Genomic DNA, 18803 nt, shown 5'->3' on the forward strand with positions numbered 1-18803 from the left:
TGTGAGGTTTTCTAGGCAACAGGTGTTTTTTGAAATAAAATACAACTTTCCCTTCAGCTCATTATGTGGAAGAGACAGCAGCTGCAAGCATAATGCTGAGGACACATGGTCTATAAGACACCCAGAAGAAAAACACTCCTTGTTCCACTTGTTAAGGTAAAGCACAGATGTTGCTGCAGTGATAAGTAGGAGCATAAGGCAACCACAGTCTGTCTGCTTCATGTTGTAAATTCAGAATCTAAGATTTCAGAATATTTAATAGGCTGCAATCAAAATCACCAGTTTCTTTATGTAAGGGAAAGTTGTTTATGTCTTATCTAATAGTCCTGAACAAATATTCCTTATTACAGTTTGCATTACACTATCATCAACAATATGCTAGGGACTATCTACAGACTTGGCAGATAAATCATAAATATTCTTTTATATGAACTCAGTTATGAGTGTCGGTGACAAATGTGTAAATTAATACATTTACAGATTTACACTATTTACAGATAATTTAAATTAAAAAAGGTTTAGTCATTTGGAATTTTAAATACAATTCTTTCCCTGCTTAGTGTTGGGGTGCACTACCAACATGCACTACTAAGGCTATTTACGTACCCTGCAGTTTTAGACTGTTGAGAAATCAACTGCAAAAAATGGTGTCTGACAAACTTCATGACCAATGCTAAAACAGATCCTCTCCAGGATCTGTTCAAGGGATCAACTCTCTGTTCAGTTAGGTGAAAATTTTTTAATTATTATTTTTTCCCTAATTTCTTTTAAGGTCAAGGTAGGTAAATACTAGCTTACAGTATCACTGTAAAGGTGAAAAGGCTTTTTCAAATAAGAAGGAAATGCAGTATTTCCTTAAAAACACAAGGAACCTCTAAAATTGTCCCATCTCCTTACTCCCTCCAATCTTTTAGGCCTGTCTAAATCAGAAACTCTACCCTACTAACAAGAATGTGTAACACCACAGAGAAAACACAGCTCACAAAACAGTTGCAGAGCTCTTGTTCCATAGACTGGTTACTTCGTCTGTCTTGCAAAATATATATGCTGTCTTTGCAATTCCAGTAGCTTGCAGGGCTGCATGCTTTTCTGACTACAGAGTTTGTGATGTGGAGCAGCAGCTGCAATGAACTGGGCAATGATTAATACACATGGAGAAGGGCTTGATGGCACGGACCTACTAAGAAAAGTGAAAAGCTTCACACTCCTTCAGACCTAGCTCAAACTGACCCTGCCTCTTTTGTGTGGCTTTTTTGGCAAAAACTATATTGATAAGCTGTTGTGAACTATGGTAAGATGGGTCCATCATTTGTCATTCTATCACCACCAGCTTTAGAGAATACAGGCTTAAAAAATAAAATTAAACAAACAAGCTCTGGTCACAACATATTATAAGAAAGGTTATAAAGTTATTTCAGCATGAAAATATACCATGGTACTTCCTTGATATGACATATGGGTTAAAAAAGGGACATTTTAAAATCTGATATGTCCATTTTTTTCAGTTTCCTATGGCAATTCCAAATGGAAGAAATGTGAGTGACAAAAAAAAAGAAAGGAAAGCAAAATCTTTACATGAATTGGTATGATGATTACATGCTCAGAAGATGTAACCAAAAGAAGTTATTACTGTTCCACCCTGCCTTTCTTCCTACTGTTTGTTACTCATTTGTTGAATCTTGTTCTGAACTGTATTCCTCTCCTGCAAAGGGCTTAGCAGCCAACAGGACCATTCAAATGGCTTGCGATTAAGAATATTTATGTATTTTGTATACTGTAGCCTTTGAGCTTTGGTGCTGGAGAAGAGGGGCAGCCTCTTGTTATGCGACCATATAGCCATTGGCCCTTCCCCAATCAAATGTCCAAGTGTGTTATGCCAGTGTTATTACTGCTACAAGAAATAATAATTCAGACAATTGCTATTAAGATTCTCTTATACTCTGCAGTCAAGGCAGATCATACCGATCCCAAGACTTGTACACATATTGTGGGGGAAAATTTGGATAAATACTCACATGTGTCTTCACATCACCTTCAAGAATCTTGCTGTACCTGAGAAACTCAGCAACACACCCATTCAGCAGCCTATCAAAGGCTTCAACATATGGTGCTATGCCTGTGGAAGAAAAGCATTCCATTATAATTGGTTCGTAAAGTACAAAATGTATAGAACTTTCCTTTGTAGCACATGGGGGAGAAATACCATAGAAACGGGGAAGTTGCTTTAACCTAATTTCTGCTGTACTCATTGATTTGTGAAATTTGTGAAAAAGCTTATATAATGATTCTTTTCTAGCTAGAAGGAAAAAAAACCCTGCTCCCAGTAGAACTTGGCTAGGAGCATGAAGAGAATTTAATCTGTATACTGTAAGTGGCAAGCCTCTTTTGTGCTAAAATAACAGGTGCTAAAGTAAACATTCCTCAGCCCTTCAAAGGCCTAATGGCCTGATAAACCTGTCTTAACAAAATTCTATTATTGTACATAAAACAAATGTCATCCCCTAAAGCAAATGTACTGAACAACTATTTTTATATCACCCCTCATTCTTGAAGCTCTCTATATTGTTTGGTGGCCATTAATAACAAGTAATTCAATTTCCGGTTAAGACTGAGTCTTTAGATAACAACAGTTTTATTCTGCACCTGAAAGGAATCAGTCTGTTGCCAGTCAATTTATGCAGTGAGATGTGGCATTGTAATCTCATTATTTTGTTGTCTGACCTTGCAAAACTGTCACTGGAGAAAGAAAACTCAGGCAAGTCTTCTAGACAACACAACCCAATGGCTATGTATGTGCTGTGTATTCTGACAGAGGAATAAAAATGCTATTTTCTATATGGCATACAGAACAGTGTTTCCTGATAAAGTGGACAATCAGAAAACCCAGATTAGACTCAGTTTCTTACATAACTGACTTTCTAAATGGCTTTATGTGATACCTTCTAAGACAGCAAAAGTAATCTTTTCCGGAATGCTTTCCAGCTCTCCCTTTACTCCCTGACATATCCTCATGTCTTGTTTATGCCTCAGAACCTTTGCCAGGTCCAGCATGAGTGATGCATGTGTGAATTTATGGCATTTGTGAGATCTGAGAGACCAAGGTTAAAATTCTTCCCAGCCTCTCTCCCTCATTAATGAAGCCTGAAGACTGCTCTGAAGAGGTACCAGGCTTTCCCCAGATAGTTTGCTTTAACCTTTTGGCAGTATATGACAACTGGGTCCAAATTCATAATCTTGAAAGCCCTCTTTATTCCATAAAAGTCATCTGGCTCCTTGACAGAAAAAAAGAAAGGCTCTCACAATGAGAGTTTGCAACGGCCTGTGAAAAAAATTGTAGTTAGACAGCTAGGCGGGATTTCAAGGCTTCTTTTGTTCTCTTGATGTCACTCACCTTTAATTCTGAGGAATTTCTGGGCTTTCTTCCATATTAAGTGTTTATATGTAAACCCCTCAAATGACCTAGTGTACAAAAGGTTTTAGTTGTGGAGATGCTTTCCAAAGTCCATTTAATGTTCTTTGTCAAAGTCTATGTGTGTCTCCAAGAGAATCATTGTAACCTTCTACTTTAGAGCAGAGCTTTAAATAGCAGCTCACCAAATGGCACTTGTCCTATGTAAAACCAGAAAGCAGCTATGGTTTTTTTAACTATTCAATACAGCTAGTGTCCAAGAACATTTACTAGGGTTTGCTGTGGGCTGTGCAGAGCAGTTGAATGATTTGTTTACAATCCTGCCATTGTAATACCATTTAGGAAAAAGGCAAAGGTACGTTTCTCCCATCCTCCCCATTATTTTGCCATTTCTGAAAAGGTATTAATAAAAATGTCAAGCTTATTTTTTGTAATAATTGTAATGGTCATTTGTGGGAGGGGGTCATGGTAGAAGAAAGCAATATATCTCCATTCCACTCCACTATCCATTATCCATTTTACTTTCACACCTCCACTAAAGATTTTAAAAATTTCATGTTCTTTGGCTGAGTTTCAGTTTTAAAGGAGAAAAAGAAAGAGAGCCCTTTTCTGTAAGGCTGTCAACTCTGCAACTGCTGTGGAGACTACGTGTGCAGAAACACAGGAGCACTGGCATACAGAATTATGTTTGTGGCACATAAGCATATCAATTCCCCAAACTGAAGAACTGCTACAGTCTTCCCTAACCGCATCAGCAAAGGCTAGATGTGTCCCCATGTGAGAAAAATTGGCCTGGAGAAGTGATGCAGGCTGGCAAGCATCCCATGGCCCCACTCTTTCCAGCTGCTTACTTCAGTCACCCAGTGGCTCTATTTTATAATCCCTCACTGATAAGGTTTGTCAGTTGGTTTCTTCTGGGGTTCTGCTGGGGTTTTAAAGCTGTCCTTCCTTGAGCGGTGAATCTCTTCAGCCGTTCCAGCTCTTAGGTTAGGCAATGGGTATAGCAATTTTTGTGTAATCATGTAACATAGTGAGTTGACTTCCTGTTCTGAAAGCAGCCCTGATTCTGCTGAGATTCACCTAAATGGATTCATTGTAGGAGGGAAGCCTGTGTTTTTGAAAAATGTAGAGTTCCTAGTAGCAATTAATTTATCTGTCATCTTGTGCATGGATCATATGTTTCTCCCTGACTTTGCTAAGGTTTACTAGCTGTCTAGATTTTCTCTAGACTGTACAGATTTTATTACCGAAGCTTACTCTGACCAGCAAACACATTTGCTGTGGGAGCCTGCTGGAAGATGCTGCCTTCCTGCCATACAAACACACTGCTTTAAGTTAGCTGTCCCACAGTAATTGCCAGTGTGTAGGTTCTCAGCCCATGACACATGAGAGTGGGGAAGGGTCCCTTGCAGGTGTTGTTGGATGAGGCCCGGCATACAGTTACAATAAGGCAGCTGACCTCGGTAACTTGCTTCTGTGTCAATAAGGTAGCTGCTTGCAGCTTTCTGCTCATTCTGCACGGCAGCTGAGCCCATGCTGGCATGTGCTCTTCTTTGGAGAATGCAGGGCCAAGGGATATGGAAAGCGAAGGACATTAAGTTAAGAAAGGGGGGAGTATGTAGGGATACTGGGTGAAAAAGCAAGCTCTTGAGAAGGGTGAGGGCACCTCTATTCAGTCAACATTAGAATTGCCATATTTATAAGTTTATTTACCCTGTGCATTTCAGAAACAAGAAATTTAAGGAGTGAAAAAATGTGATTTGGCAATATGGAGTGAATAAATGAAGGTAGATTTTTTTCATCTATTCTCCAATGTAGTGCTTTGGAGATTCACTTCAGAAGGGAAAACTCAAGAGAGAATACAAAATAAGGCCAAGGATGTGTGGCTGCTCTTAGTGAACAAATGCTTATGAACAGATTCCTATTTGATTAAGGATATTAGGCAATTAAATGAAGTAGCTTGGCACTGTGAAATTCACAGAACTGAAGAATAAACCCAGTGTTTATATTTCTGACTTCTTCAGGAATATTTATGCTGTAAATTTTTAGGGCATCTCATTTCTTCTGCTAATTGGGTTCAAGCAGACATTTTAAACTGGTGAGTTATCTATAACAGTATAAATGCTAAAATGGAAAGAGCAATAAAGCTTGAAATATGGCCAGTATATTTAAGAGACTAGTCAAATCTTGAATCTTCTAGTCTGTATTAATTTATAGTTATGCTTATGGCTAAGCTTGTGACATGTCATTTCCAAACACATTTTTTTAAATATTACTTTCTTTTAATGTGAAAGTCTTAGGGGATGGGATTGTATTCCCTTTTATACAACAAGCACATGCTCTTCTTACAAACTAATTTTTTAATATCAGAAAAAGACAATATTTCAAAAAGAAGCATGCTTACTTCCATTGACTCCATTGATTGCATCACACTCCATTCCACCAGATCTGTGTGAACCTGAAAATAATGATTCGAGCCGAATCACTGCTTTCTCCAGTCTCTCCACCAAACCATGAGTCTCTGCCATTCTGAAAAAATTAAAGAGGGAAACAGTGTTAGACCCCTCAAAACCTAAGAAAATGGGCTTTACTCCATGTTCCAGTTCTGTTAGTCTTGTGGCTTTATCTTTCATCAACTTTTAGGGTAAAACTTGTATTTTTTAAGTGATTGTTTTTCTGGCATGTAAGCAGTTACAGTGAAGCTGCTGACATGGTAACTCGTTTCTGTGTCAACAAGGAATATGTTCAGGACTCAGCCCTGGTTTTCCATTGCAAACAGCAGACACAAACCACTGCTAGTGCAGCTTTGGACAGTCTATATTTGGACAGTTTATGATGAATCATGAAAATGAAGTATGTGGATGCTCCCAATCAGATATTGAGAAGACTGAAATATTTATAAATGTAATTGGTTATGCCTACAATGATTTGCACCAGCCATTTACAGAGACAAAAATACACACCTGATTAATACTTGATCGAAAGCCAGACTTTAAATGTGTACCTCCTGGATTTTGGAAAGGTACGTTCTAAAATTTCCCTGGGGCTTTTATGCTTTGTAGTAAGACTCAGCCCCATCACTGAAGACTACACAAGAAGCCAAGAAGGTCTTTCATTTATTTTTCAGGTGTGATTTCTCATCACTTCCTTTTGTTTTCTTATGCAAGTACTTGAGGCGAGTCAGTGTTTCCAAAGCTTTTTAAATCAAGCACTAATTAACCTTTGGAAAGAAAAAGCGAGGGGTGTACTTGTGCAGCACCGCCACTGTGCTTTTGATTTAAAATGAAATAGAAATTAGCCTAAACATTGAACAATTCATACATTTTTTTATTTCCCCACAGTGTGATTATCTGCTTTCTTACATGTGAGGAAGTGTAGGCACCGACATTTTTGAAAACTGGCCAATGTACACAGTGCTCCATACTGGCTGAGAAGCAGTTATATAAGCAAAAAGGCAAAGCTAGGTTCAAATCCCCCATCATTTAGTTTAAGGAGTTTAACGTACGTGTTTCTCGCTGAAGGGTGGGAGCGTTTTACTCTGCCGAGTGCCATACAGGAAAGGTGGCAAGCGGGCCAACGGGCAGCCCCAGTGGGGCGAAGCCGCTAGTCGGCCGGCTCAGCCACAAAATACTAGCGTATGGCTTGTAGAGTCAGAACGGTTAGGCACCTGGGGTGCATGCGTGCCTGTGTGAGTTCCTGATAAACATCCCGCTGAAAGTGAGAATGTTTTAGAGAAAAAGCGGAACGTGAGATTCCAATAAACTGGCCAGTGCTGTGCAACCAAACAGCCCAACACCATGCTTCTTCCATGGCCCCTTCCCCTGCAAACAAGTGCCTAGACGCTATTATTAAAAGGTAGAATAATGTGAAAAGAAGGCTTTTAATTCAGTAATTATTATTAATAATCCTCATGAATAAAAATCATAGTATTTTTATTCTTTAAACCTAAGTATACGAGGATATGAGCTTCTAGGATTATGGAAGCACATGCCGAGCTCTTCTGCCAAGTCGTGCTGTCTGTCAGCCGAGATGGGACCTTTAAGCTTTCCCCGATAAATATAGCGGGGTTTGTGTTTGACCTGAAAGTGAAGCAGAAGATTTTACAGTGAGAAACCCTGGGGAGAACCATTCTCATGAGAAAGTTTTGGCCAGAGTTTATGGGTTTGTTCCTATTTACATTAAATATTAAAAAAAAGCACCCCCCCAAAAGAGGATGACAGTACACAGCGTGCCTGTAAACACTGTCCAAAAATTGGAGTGGGGTCTCTTCTGCTGCTATTGGAAGTGCACACTGCTCTATTTGAAAAAGCAGTGAATTTTCAAAAAAATCTTGCTTTTTGTTAGGTAACAAATATCTTGTCAGGAATGAGATAAAGGTATCAGGACAGCTTCTAAAATGTGCAAATTTTTCTGACAATATTAAAACTTCTTTAAAGAAAAGCACCCTTATTTCTCAGAAATATTATGGACACATTCTATTCACATTTTACACTACTAAGCCTAAAAATGTGCCAATTTTAACAGTTAGGTTTTAAAAGCACCTAAAGTCAGGCTGGTCTGACCTAGCATTTTGACTGACAACTCTTTTCATCAGCATTTTAAAGTATATTCTGATGGTTTCCAGTATAGTTCCTGTTCGTCTTTATTTGAAGACATGGTAGGCAGCTTTTTTTTTATCTGCCTTAAAATTTTCATTGATGACACATACAAAATTTATTTGGAAGGCGTGTTACTTTTTGGTCTTTCAGCCTGGTTTTGCCTGCTGAAGGACCCAGTTCTGATTTGACAACACACCCCTGGAGGTCTGAGAAATCTTATAAATGAACAGAGCAAAGCCTGAGATAGCTCAGACTTGTACCGTCTCACCCAAGAAAGCACCTTCTGTAAGATGCTACAAATATGGGTTATAGCATACAGCTTAAAGGAATAATCCAGCTCAATAACCCTATGGACATTTTTATGCAATACTCTCCAACTACAGCATAGTCTTTTGCTCACTATATTGTTCAGAGTTTTATTCTGTTCCCATTAGCTGGAGACCTACAATATCATTCTTCTAAAAGCTGCTATCACCAGCAAGGCAATCATAGCATAATATATTGTTCTAGTCTTTTTAGACAGAAGTAGGAATCATTTTTACCATAAAAACAGAGCTGCCAGGTTTTCACTGTTTTTATGAGAAATGTTTCTCTCAAGAATTCCTTTTTATCCACCTATTTATAGATGCATGACTAGATGGTATTTGTATCTATACTCATATACATGTGTGCACGTAAGTATATACGCAAGCAACCCTGTTATATATGAATAAAGTACAAGTATACTTCTGTCATTACAATGACTTATTCTGGAGGAATGTATGTACATACTGATTTGTCAATAATTATCTAACAGTAAATTTAATTACACTGTAGATAACACTTCAAGAGCAAATCAGTTGTACATAAAATAACCTTACATTTAGACTTTGCCTTACCATCCATCCTACCTGAACTATGATATTTTATAAACAAGATAGGAATTACCTTCACTCTTCTGAAGTGAAGACTCCACTGAGCAATAGCATGACAACCTCCCTTGATCCATTCTTGATCTAAACATTGACATCTTTGTCTATATTTAGGAATTCACATATTGATTCATATTATGACAGCTTTCAGCATTCTCTTGCCTATATTCAGCAGTCCATCTGATTAGTCACCATTCCACACACTGCACTCTGAAGGGTCAAACTGACATCCTAAAGCCACAATTGAGAAGGACTTAGAACATAAATGGTACAGACTATGTAAAGATGTGATGTAGAATCAGAGATTATATTATAAATAGATATAAAGGACTGGATCTACTTATACTGCCAAATAAAATCTTTGCATGTTAATGAAAAGTAAGATGATGTAAGTACATCTGTGGGATGCTTCCACTCCTATAAAGCACATTTTTTCATCAAGACAGATTCTCTGTCTTGTCTTACTGGAATTTTAATTAAAGCTTTGATCTTGATGTGGATTATCAGGGTTAATCATAAATCTTTTCCTGGAGTTGATCCTGACTACCTATAAGGAATGAAAAAGGACAGTGCTTCAACTCCAGTGTAATCCTGCATCTAATCGCTCTCTTGGTGGAGAAGCACACTGTTCTTCATTGAAAATAAGGTCAACTAAGAAGCCTGGGAAGGTGTTAACTCACATCTATTGATGATCATTTAAATGTTGACATTAAATGTTAGATGTTTTGTGTACACAAAAAATAGAAAGAGGATCCACAGATCTGCCCTGTTTACTCTTAGTGGTATCTTTTTTTGGTGCTAAAGGCATGTGGCAGTACTACCATCTGTCATTTCTTCTCCAAATGAGGTGAAGTCAAAACCAGGTAGAACAGGGCATGCTGAAGACCAAAAAGCAGATCTCCTTTTATAGACAGGCCTTGAGAGAATATCACTGCTTTTCTCCCCATTTTGACACCTGTCACTAAGCACCATTTATCTATTGTCAAGGGAAAAAATGGTCTGTAGACTAAAATTCCCTGACATATTAATCTCAAATAGCAGTCAAATTAGAAGCAAAAGCACATGTATTGTTCCTGTTATCACCGTATGTGACTTATGACAGAGGACCATATTGCTTTATCTCAAGAAGAAACAGCCTTAATGAGTCCACAGGGAAAAGCAGTATAGTAGAGCAGTGTAGTAGCATAGGATAAAAAAACCCACAAAATATATGATGACTTATCAGGTATGAAAAAATGGCAGTTTTAAGCATAGGAGTGGTACCACCCTGTAAAGTATAATTTTACTCTAAAAAACATCTGCAAAAGATAATATCATAAGGTTCCATAGTTTGTTTTACTTCCTAGCACTCTTTAAATTTAGAAGAAAAAAAATGACTTGTTCATTTATTTGTTTTTTCCTAAATGCCGGTCCTTCCAAATCCACTTGGCATCTGAAAAACCAATCCAGGTCTGACACATTCTCATCATCTGAGATGCTGCAGGTCAGATTGTTTTTCCTCTCTATGTCAAAAAAGGGCAGTTGCCTAAAACAGGATGTAGGCAGTGGTGAGGCATTTTTATTGCATTTAGCATTCCTATACTGCTTGGAAAATCACAATCTTATTCTTGAAAATATAGCTGCCTGTACATGCGCTCTCTCTCATAGTCTTTAATAGTTTGCTACTGAGATACATAATAAACAAAATATACACAAGAACCCAGACTGGCCGCTGGTACTGTCTTAAAGCCAGTCATGAATGTCTTACAGATCCAAAGTACTGTCTCCTCTAAGAGCTCTTCTGTACAATATATATCAAGAGAGGGGAAACGTGTACGCATTCCTGAACATCCCCTCAAATCACCGAAACGTCTTAGGGCACTTTATTTCTCAAGAAACCACAGTCAGCTTTGAGTCCGAGGTGGCCAGCGTTCCTCCCCTGCCATTTGGCTGTAATGAACTCCAGGCTGTGTTGGGCGCGCAGCCTTTTTGCCATCTTTGGCATCAGACCCAAAGCCATGCTGCTGCACCCCTTTCTAGTCGCTCCAGTGAAACCCGCTGGCTCGGGGCCTCGCGGGCTGCTCATTCCCAGGCAGAGCGCGGGAGCTGCCTGCTGCTGGCTGAGTGGCTACCGAGGTGCCACTGAAGCTATCTGGGGTATTACTGTAAAAGACTTGGGGTGGAGGAAGCACCGCAAGGGAGTATTTGTTAGAAGTAAGAGTGTGTTAGTAGACAGAACTGTTACCTTGTATGGCTCGTGCTTTGTCTCCCATTAGCTGTATGGGAAGAATGTAAACGGAGGCTTGTCAAAGTGATATCAAATTGGATTACACCAGAAGACCTCTCAGAAAGGCCCTGGGTGAGGAGAATGACTGAGGGTTCAAATTAGAGCCTCTGGTGAGGGTTTTTTTTCATGTTTTGCCCCTAGATCTGCTACAAGCTCCTTTGGAAGCAATGTTCTTCTAAGTACAGAGAAAAGCTAATTTTTTTTTCCTTACCCTAGTAAATACTCTTGTCTATCTAATGGTATTTAGACTTTTGGCAAGTTTTATTTTGGTCAGAATAGACAAGTATTACAGTTAGAATGGGGAGAAGACAAAAATGTCTGCGGGAAGTCTGCTTTTTGTAGATGGGTATACCATTTTGACTGATAACTCAGTTTGAAGTCTTGGCTGGTTCTAGTAGACTCATCACAAAGTATTTCTGTCTGCAGCTCAGTGTGTATGTTAAAACTGCTGATATGCTACAAACGACTTCTCTGTTGCTGTGCTTAGAAGTGTGCTACCTAAATTATCTTGTCTATGGACTTCCGTCTTTTTTGCATATCCTTTGTGATTTTAAACGATTATTTTTTATTAGCAAAAGAGATTTTGGTGTAGAAGAGAAAAAAGCAGATCCATGTTATATCTCTTCCATTTAACCTAACATCGTTTCCTTTGGCTTCATGGTGTTGGTACCACAAAACATACTTTTCTGTTTGTATCCTGGTTCTTCCCTCACTTCCTCCTTTCTCCCAGTGATCAGGCTGCTGTCTATGAAAATAAACATGGAGGAAAGGAAGGGAGACATTTTTGTATCACACTATTTAAAAAATATTACAAAACTGCTTTGTAAAACAATCTCTATTTTGACAAGTACCCCTAAGACTGTTAATGCATTTTAGATTTATCACATCCCAGCTTAGCCCCATAATTATGGGTAAGCAACTGCATGTCAAGCTATGTGTTTACAAGTCAATGTAATAATAGCATGGACTGTGGTTAGGCCTCTGATAATTTAATTTGAATTCTTTAAAATATGTCGTGTTCATGTATGTGCTTAGTATTTCCTGGAATATCAGTTCCATTTCTAATTATATATGAATAAGTTATGTGAAGAAAAGAGCTCCCATCCCTTGCTGAATAATTCTGACTGTTTTATCAATTTTGTGATCACAAAGAACAACTCATTATTTAATGATATACTGAAGCAGTCAAGAGTTGACAGTCTGTGTAAGCATGATTGACTTAAAATAACCAAGGCAACCCAGTTTCCAAGTATATTCTCCTATTCTTTTTATGCTCCCTTTTTATGTCACCACTGCTCATAGTCTTTGGCTTGCTTTTATTTTCTTCTTTCCCTCCAATGAAGTGTAAGAGTTTTACTATCTCGCCAATCAACAGATATACAATGTTCTTAGCCACCTCATTTACTATGTATTACCATAGTGCTTTTCATGTAATCAAGCATCCTAAAGGCCTCGCAAGCCATTTAATTACCTGTCACAAGTCCAATTACTGTATGTAAGCAGACTGCCTTGCTGAACTGAGAAAATACTGCATGCAGGCATTGATTTTTATTTAAGTGCTTCAGCTCAATTTATAATAATTGAATAGTAAGATTCATAAGCGTGCTGCAGTTCAAATCAGATTGAACATACACTCTTATAAAGGTAAACTCCACAAAGCAAAAAACCTTACCTAGTGTTTCAATTCTTCTGAGATGTAAAAGGAGGAGAGCAAAGGGGGAAAGTTAATACTAGACAGATACTGTTGCAAACTATGAAATGATTTTTGCAGAAAAGATGAGACTGCAAAGTTATTAAGGACCAAGGTTAGTAGAAGTTCTGTTTGCTGTCAGAGTAGGCTTTCAGAATGCTACCACATCCTTTTTTCATATGCATATCCATATTGTGCCAAAGTCTGCATTTCTACCTTTCTGTTTTGGGGGGGATTTTCTCCACCATTAATGTTTAAGGATAATCCCTTCTACCATGCAGGCATTCCTCATTTAAATCTGCAAGAGTAGGTGTGAATATATACATAGCTCTGGAATATAGACATTACTTGAGCATATCTCATTTTGAACTTGAAAGTCAGAGGAATCATATCCTTTGCTGTGCAAAGGAAGTCACTCTGATGCTGCAGTCTAACAACAGGAATTTTGAGTAATGAAGACTAATACAAGTTGAAATATCAGTGGACATCTGTCAGGTGTCAGACTTGGGCTTATCTCAGCCAAGGTAGCTAGCATTCTTACTCTTACCAGAATATCTGGCTACAATTATGATTGCAGCACTCTGTGTCTGAGGGTTTCAGGCTCATTTTGGCTGCCCTGCTCAGCCTGCAGTTTTTGGCCTGTCTTCCTGCATGGTAGCAGCCAGGAGGGCTGAAGCAAACTGTGCTATTTGGGTATTCCCCTTGCTCTGCAACTGCTGTGGCTTCATTTGTGATCATTACTGATCACAAATGCTCAAGGCCATGACCCATCTCCCATTCCAAAAATCAGACCACTGCTTCTGCAATACCGCTAGCATTGCAATGGGTTGTGCCTTTGTTTCTGATGCAGGATGAAGTGGGCCACCTGCTACTAAAAAAGACCTTTCGATTTCCTGCTATAACCTGGTTACTACTTAGAGGTCTTAAGTTTTCATGATAATCTATGCAACATTGCTCACTTGCAAGACCTGAGAGATTCAGCAGTTTATCCTTCTTCTGTTTCAGTGTGAGGTGTCATGAAGCCCAGAAAGATCAAATTGGTCTTAGAAAAGGTTAACTTTACAAGCATCTAGGATTGTTGCTTTAGAAGATGCAGAGCTGTTAGCTGAATTGTTCTGCTGTTTCTTCTCTCTAAACAATGACTGATTGCACATGGAAACATAAATCGCTCTTTGCCTTGCTTCCAAAAAGCAATTAATTAGGTGTTCACATTAATTAATTAATAACTTCAATGCACTGGATATGAGCATGTCTTCTTGGAAAAATAAGACTCTACTCAGTTAGGTACTTGACCATTTACCTGTTTTTTGTATAGGCCAAAAATCCATTGGGCCTCTAATTCCTGGCATACTACAGTACTGGTATTTTGGATTTTACAAACAATTTCTCTAGCCTGTTCGTCTCTGAAAAAGTGTGGGTCAGAGAGAGCAATTTCTACTAGTATGTACTCAGGAGAGTAGCCTAAATGGGACCTTCGCTGGTAACAAAAACCCTGAAGTTTGACATAGTCAACATACCTGAACATATGCAGGCAAAATGAGGACAACGGTTGCCAGCACAGGTATGGACCAAGGCCATATCTATGCCATAAAGTCTTGCTAATATGGTGACAAAAGTCAGAGGTTTAAAACTCATGCCCTTGCTGAGCCAGCTGCATCAGCAAAATCTCTGCCATAGATGCAGCTGTGCTTATTGTGCTTTTGTCAGTTCAACATATACTACTTAGAGAAAGTGTTGATAGTCTGGTATAGTCCTAGCAGTGACATTCTTCAAGAATAGCTGAGCCTTTAGAGTTCAGAGCAGTTCTTATCAGAAGACTCAGTAAACCACATCTGACAAAATTATCCATTTCCAAGAAAATGGGAGCTACTGCAGCTGACTTTGTACCTCAGGAAAATGACACTGATGATGACAAATTCCCAGTTGCTCCCCTTATTGCAATAGATGCATTTAAAATTTTAGAGAAAGAAATTAAAATTATTTATTTATATTGGGGTGCTTAATCAAGTAAAATCTTTTAATCAGTTCATAATAAAACAGCTATCTGAATAATTACAATAACTTGTACTTGGTTTATTGGAGGTGTTTCTTTGTTTTGACCAATAAGCGTGGTAAGTAAAGAATGTTCTCCTGCATCTAGTCAGATGCTCTAACAGACAGTAACTTCAACTATTGATTTTGTTGCTGTTGCACATGTTGTTAGAACATCACAAAGAATATTCTTTAAAATACTTGGCAGTTCACCATTTTTCTCTCCAGAGTTCAAACCTCTTGCAATGTTATTGTCCCTGACAGGCTACAGATTGGAACATGGAAAGATTATGTGACTTGCTCCAGGTGATGTTGCAAGTCAATGTCAAGGCCAGGAGCTGAATACAATTGTCCTCACATCCAGCCTTCCCTGCTGCACTACACTCCTTTTTCCAATACCTGCTAATTCAGATTCCCATGAATCTTAGTCCTCTGGGAATTTTAATTCTATCATTTGGCTTTTTCCTAACTTAGGCTCCCCTTGATATTTTAAATGGTTAATATAAATTATACATTAGGGTTACAAAATCTAACAATAGAGAATTTTAAAATGTATATAATATTACCCTTGTTCCTTAGGGTATTTCAGGAATCACTTTTTTTCACTGAAGTGAGTGCCATAGCTGACAGGGGATAATGAAAACATGTCATACATCCACCATACTGTAATAGTAAATAATGCACATCCTCTTTTCATTTTTATTTAATTGAGAAAATATATTTTATTCATTACATTTGGAGTTGTGCCTGTCCACCTTCCACATATGAGCCGTATTCACTTACTTGAGGGGGGAAAAAGCGAATAAATCATAAGAATATTCTAAAGACTAACATTTTTGTTATGCCCAAGATCTAAAAGGTCTTATTGTTGTATGTGACTGGCTTTGTTACAGAAGGTATATTGGTTTTGTTCCTGTGCAATTTTTCTCAATATAGAATCAAATAGTGCTATGAAATCCTTGTTTTGAAAGTTTATAGAATCAGAAGAAACTTTACTATCATTATTTGCATAGTAAGTAATCAAAAGAAAATCCTAAGTTAAAATTTGCATAAAATTAGGTTATCAAAATACTCATTTTCCATCTATCAATAATGTCTAAAAAGGCCAGCTTTAAGAGTACTGTATTGAGTTTCAACTCATTCTATCTACCATTTGCCTATTTTAAATAATTTTTAAAGTTACATTTCTGAAGTAGGACTGATTTCCTGATTAGTTTCATAGAACAGTGAAACATGGTAGCCCATGAATCATTGCCACTTTTGTCTGACTTGCAAAAATAATAATAAAAAATTCTAGTATTGATCCCACCCTACCCCCCTTGCAAAACAGACTCCTTCAGGCTGTTTACTAATGCATTGGTCTCTATGTAGTTTTTTTCTGAAAATATTTCCCCTCATTTGAAAACAACCATGTGTAGGTGATGCATATAAAGAAAGCTATTTTTTCTTCCCAAATGGTCTTTTTTTAAAGACTGCCCCTACTCATTATGAAATCTGAATTTTATTTGATAAAAATCCTCACTGTTGATGCTATAATGCTAAGACACAGAGAGCTAATAATCCTCAAAGCAAAGGCCAGCTTGTACGTGTTTAGGTGGGGTCATGGCAAGTTCTCCCCAGCTTTGCGCAGGCCGAGTCTCTGGGGGAGCACTCCTTCCAAATGGCAAGTTACCGCAAAATGCAGCATCTCGGCTCTGCAATTCTTCACTTCTCTGTTCTTCCTGTCCCCTTCGGAATGTCTTTTTTCTTATTATTTGCAGAATTCGTTACACATATATATTTATATATAAACATACATATTCCTTCTTCGGCCCTCTCACCCCAGGATGCTGTTTAACCCTTTACTTTTCTCGGAGCCAAGCCTGCAGGCAGTGCCACCGCCGAGGCCTCCTGCCCCCGGCGCACATCCGCGTGGCTCGAGCAGCCAGCGCCCGCCCCAGCACCGAGCCCTCCCGCCCGCGCGGAGCAGCATGAGGTCAGCCGGTGCCGATGGCACGGCGACGGCAGCACCGGCACCACCGGCACGGTCAGACCTGCACAGCCGGGCGGCGGGTGCTGCTCGCCGCCTCGCACGCAGCGGTGCTGCCGGCTTTGGGGCGGGGGCGCGGGGGGGAGCCGGTGCGGCTCCCGGAGGGACTGCCACCCTCGGGTCTTCTCCCCCCGAGACGTCCCCGCTGCTGCCGCTTGCACTAGCGGCCCCGACGCGCGCGGGGCGGCTTCCAGCGCTCGGCGCGGCGCAGGTGAAACGCAGGGAGCCGGCGGCCGAGCCCGAGCCCGGGGCATCAGCGAGGCCGCGTCCCGTGGGCGCCGGCCGTGACCCAGATAGCGCGGCGCCGCGCCAGGGCGCCGGGGGCTGCGGCCCGCCGCGGCGACGCCCCCGCCCGCTGCCCGGCAGCCCCCGCCCCCAACATGTCCGCTGCCGGCGGCGCCGGGCCCCTCGGCGCCAGGGCCGCGGCAGCCCCGCGGCCCCGCGCTGCGCCTGCCCCGCGGCCCCGGCGCTGCCCGGCGGCTCCCGCCGCCCGCCCCGCCCGGCGCGGCCCGCGCTTGAATTACCTCTTCTGATGGCCCGGGAAGTCTTTTTTTTCCCTCTCTGCAATGAAAATCCGTGGCCGGTCACTCGCTCCCCCCTCCCTCGCCTCGCCGCTTCGCTCCCTCCTCCTCCTCCTCCACCTCCTCCTCCTCAGCGGAGCCGGTGTCAGTCAGTCACATTAGCTGCCCGAGCAGGGAGAGAGAAATGCCCAGCGGCTTCCGGGAGTGCCAAATAAAGCTAAGTCCAGAAGGAGAGAGAGACGGTGACAGAGATGGAGAAAGAAAGCACAAAGTGGGTGGAGTGTGAAAATGGAGAGAGGGAGAGGGAGAAGTGTCTCTCAGCAGCAGCGGCGGTGGCGGCAGCGGCGGTGGCGGCAGCAGTAGCTCCGCGCCTGAGAGGAAACGGCAGCGGTGGTGCATCCCCAAGGAGCGGGCGGCGGGCTGGGAGGCCGGGCTGCGAGAGCACCACCACGGGCACCCGGGGCGGTGGCACCTGCGGGCGGCAGGCGTGGGCGGCCCCACACAGCGTGGGCACACGGGAACGTGAGCGCCCAAAGATGCGCTGGCCTGGCCTGCGCTGGCGCCTGAGCTCCCGCCGGCCGGCTGCCCCTTGGTCCGCAGGCGAGCCTGCCCCTTCGCCAGGGTAGGTCGCTCTCTTTGCTGAACCGGAATACACTACAGCAGCCGGAGCACTGCTCTGCCTGTGCCCGCAGTTCAGTTGTTGCCTCAATTCGGTAACGCCACAAATCAGAACTTCTCGCTGTAGACAAACCCTCGCGCTAAGGCCTTGTTTCTCATACGCCGTGGGCCTCGTGTTAGCACGTACCCCTGGCTGAACGGGAGCACACGTGTTTCGCAATGACACTGTGCTCTTCACCACATGGTCCCAAGTGGTATCTGATCGCCCATCAGAAATCTGCTTCACCTCCAAGCACCACTGAGTTAACTGTCTGTGCAGAAGTCCTGGGGAAAGAGCACGATTTCATGGCCTTTAAAGAAACAGTTTGCTCTTGAAAGGAGAAAGAGTTCTTTAGTTATTAATAATAAAAAGACCACATATTTTCAAGTTAACCACATGGTTGTGTGAAAACAGGTGACAGTTTTGTCTGTCAAATGCATAGTTGTATTTTAGAAGACACTGTATTCAGTTTCTGATGGTTTGACAATGCTATAATATATGGAACATAAATACTTGTTTTAATCATGCAGCTGTTAAATAGGGGCTGAGGAAGTCATATTTTAACCAGGACATTATAGTTACAGCAACTCATATCTATATAGAAATGAGATGCAAAAAGACAACATTGAGCAAAAGCAAGTTGACTGCAAGAATCAGTCTAGGATCCAAACTCACTAATATGGACAATGT

At 40.9% G+C, this 18803-nt stretch overlaps 1 protein-coding gene across 3 annotated transcripts in view; it reads right to left on the reverse strand.

The window, feature by feature from the left end:
- The window catches only part of CAP2 (cyclase associated actin cytoskeleton regulatory protein 2), a 69589-nt gene extending 52054 nt beyond the window's left edge, over positions 1–17535 (reverse strand). For all 3 annotated transcript variants that reach the window (XM_013941450.2, XM_013941466.2, XM_013941474.2), the window contains exons 1-3: positions 17459–17535; positions 5814–5938; positions 2016–2116 (exon numbers count right to left, since the gene is read on the reverse strand). In XM_013941450.2, coding sequence (XP_013796904.2) covers positions 2016–2116; positions 5814–5937 — 225 coding nt within the window. In that variant the 5' untranslated portion in view covers position 5938; positions 17459–17535. The remainder of the gene's footprint in view (positions 1–2015; positions 2117–5813; positions 5939–17458) is intronic.
- Between the last annotated feature and the right edge of the window lie 1268 nt (positions 17536–18803).

Source organism: Apteryx mantelli, chromosome 2 (genome assembly GCF_036417845.1).
Source record: "Apteryx mantelli isolate bAptMan1 chromosome 2, bAptMan1.hap1, whole genome shotgun sequence".
In the NCBI taxonomy this organism is placed as follows: Eukaryota; Metazoa; Chordata; class Aves; order Apterygiformes; family Apterygidae; genus Apteryx; species Apteryx mantelli.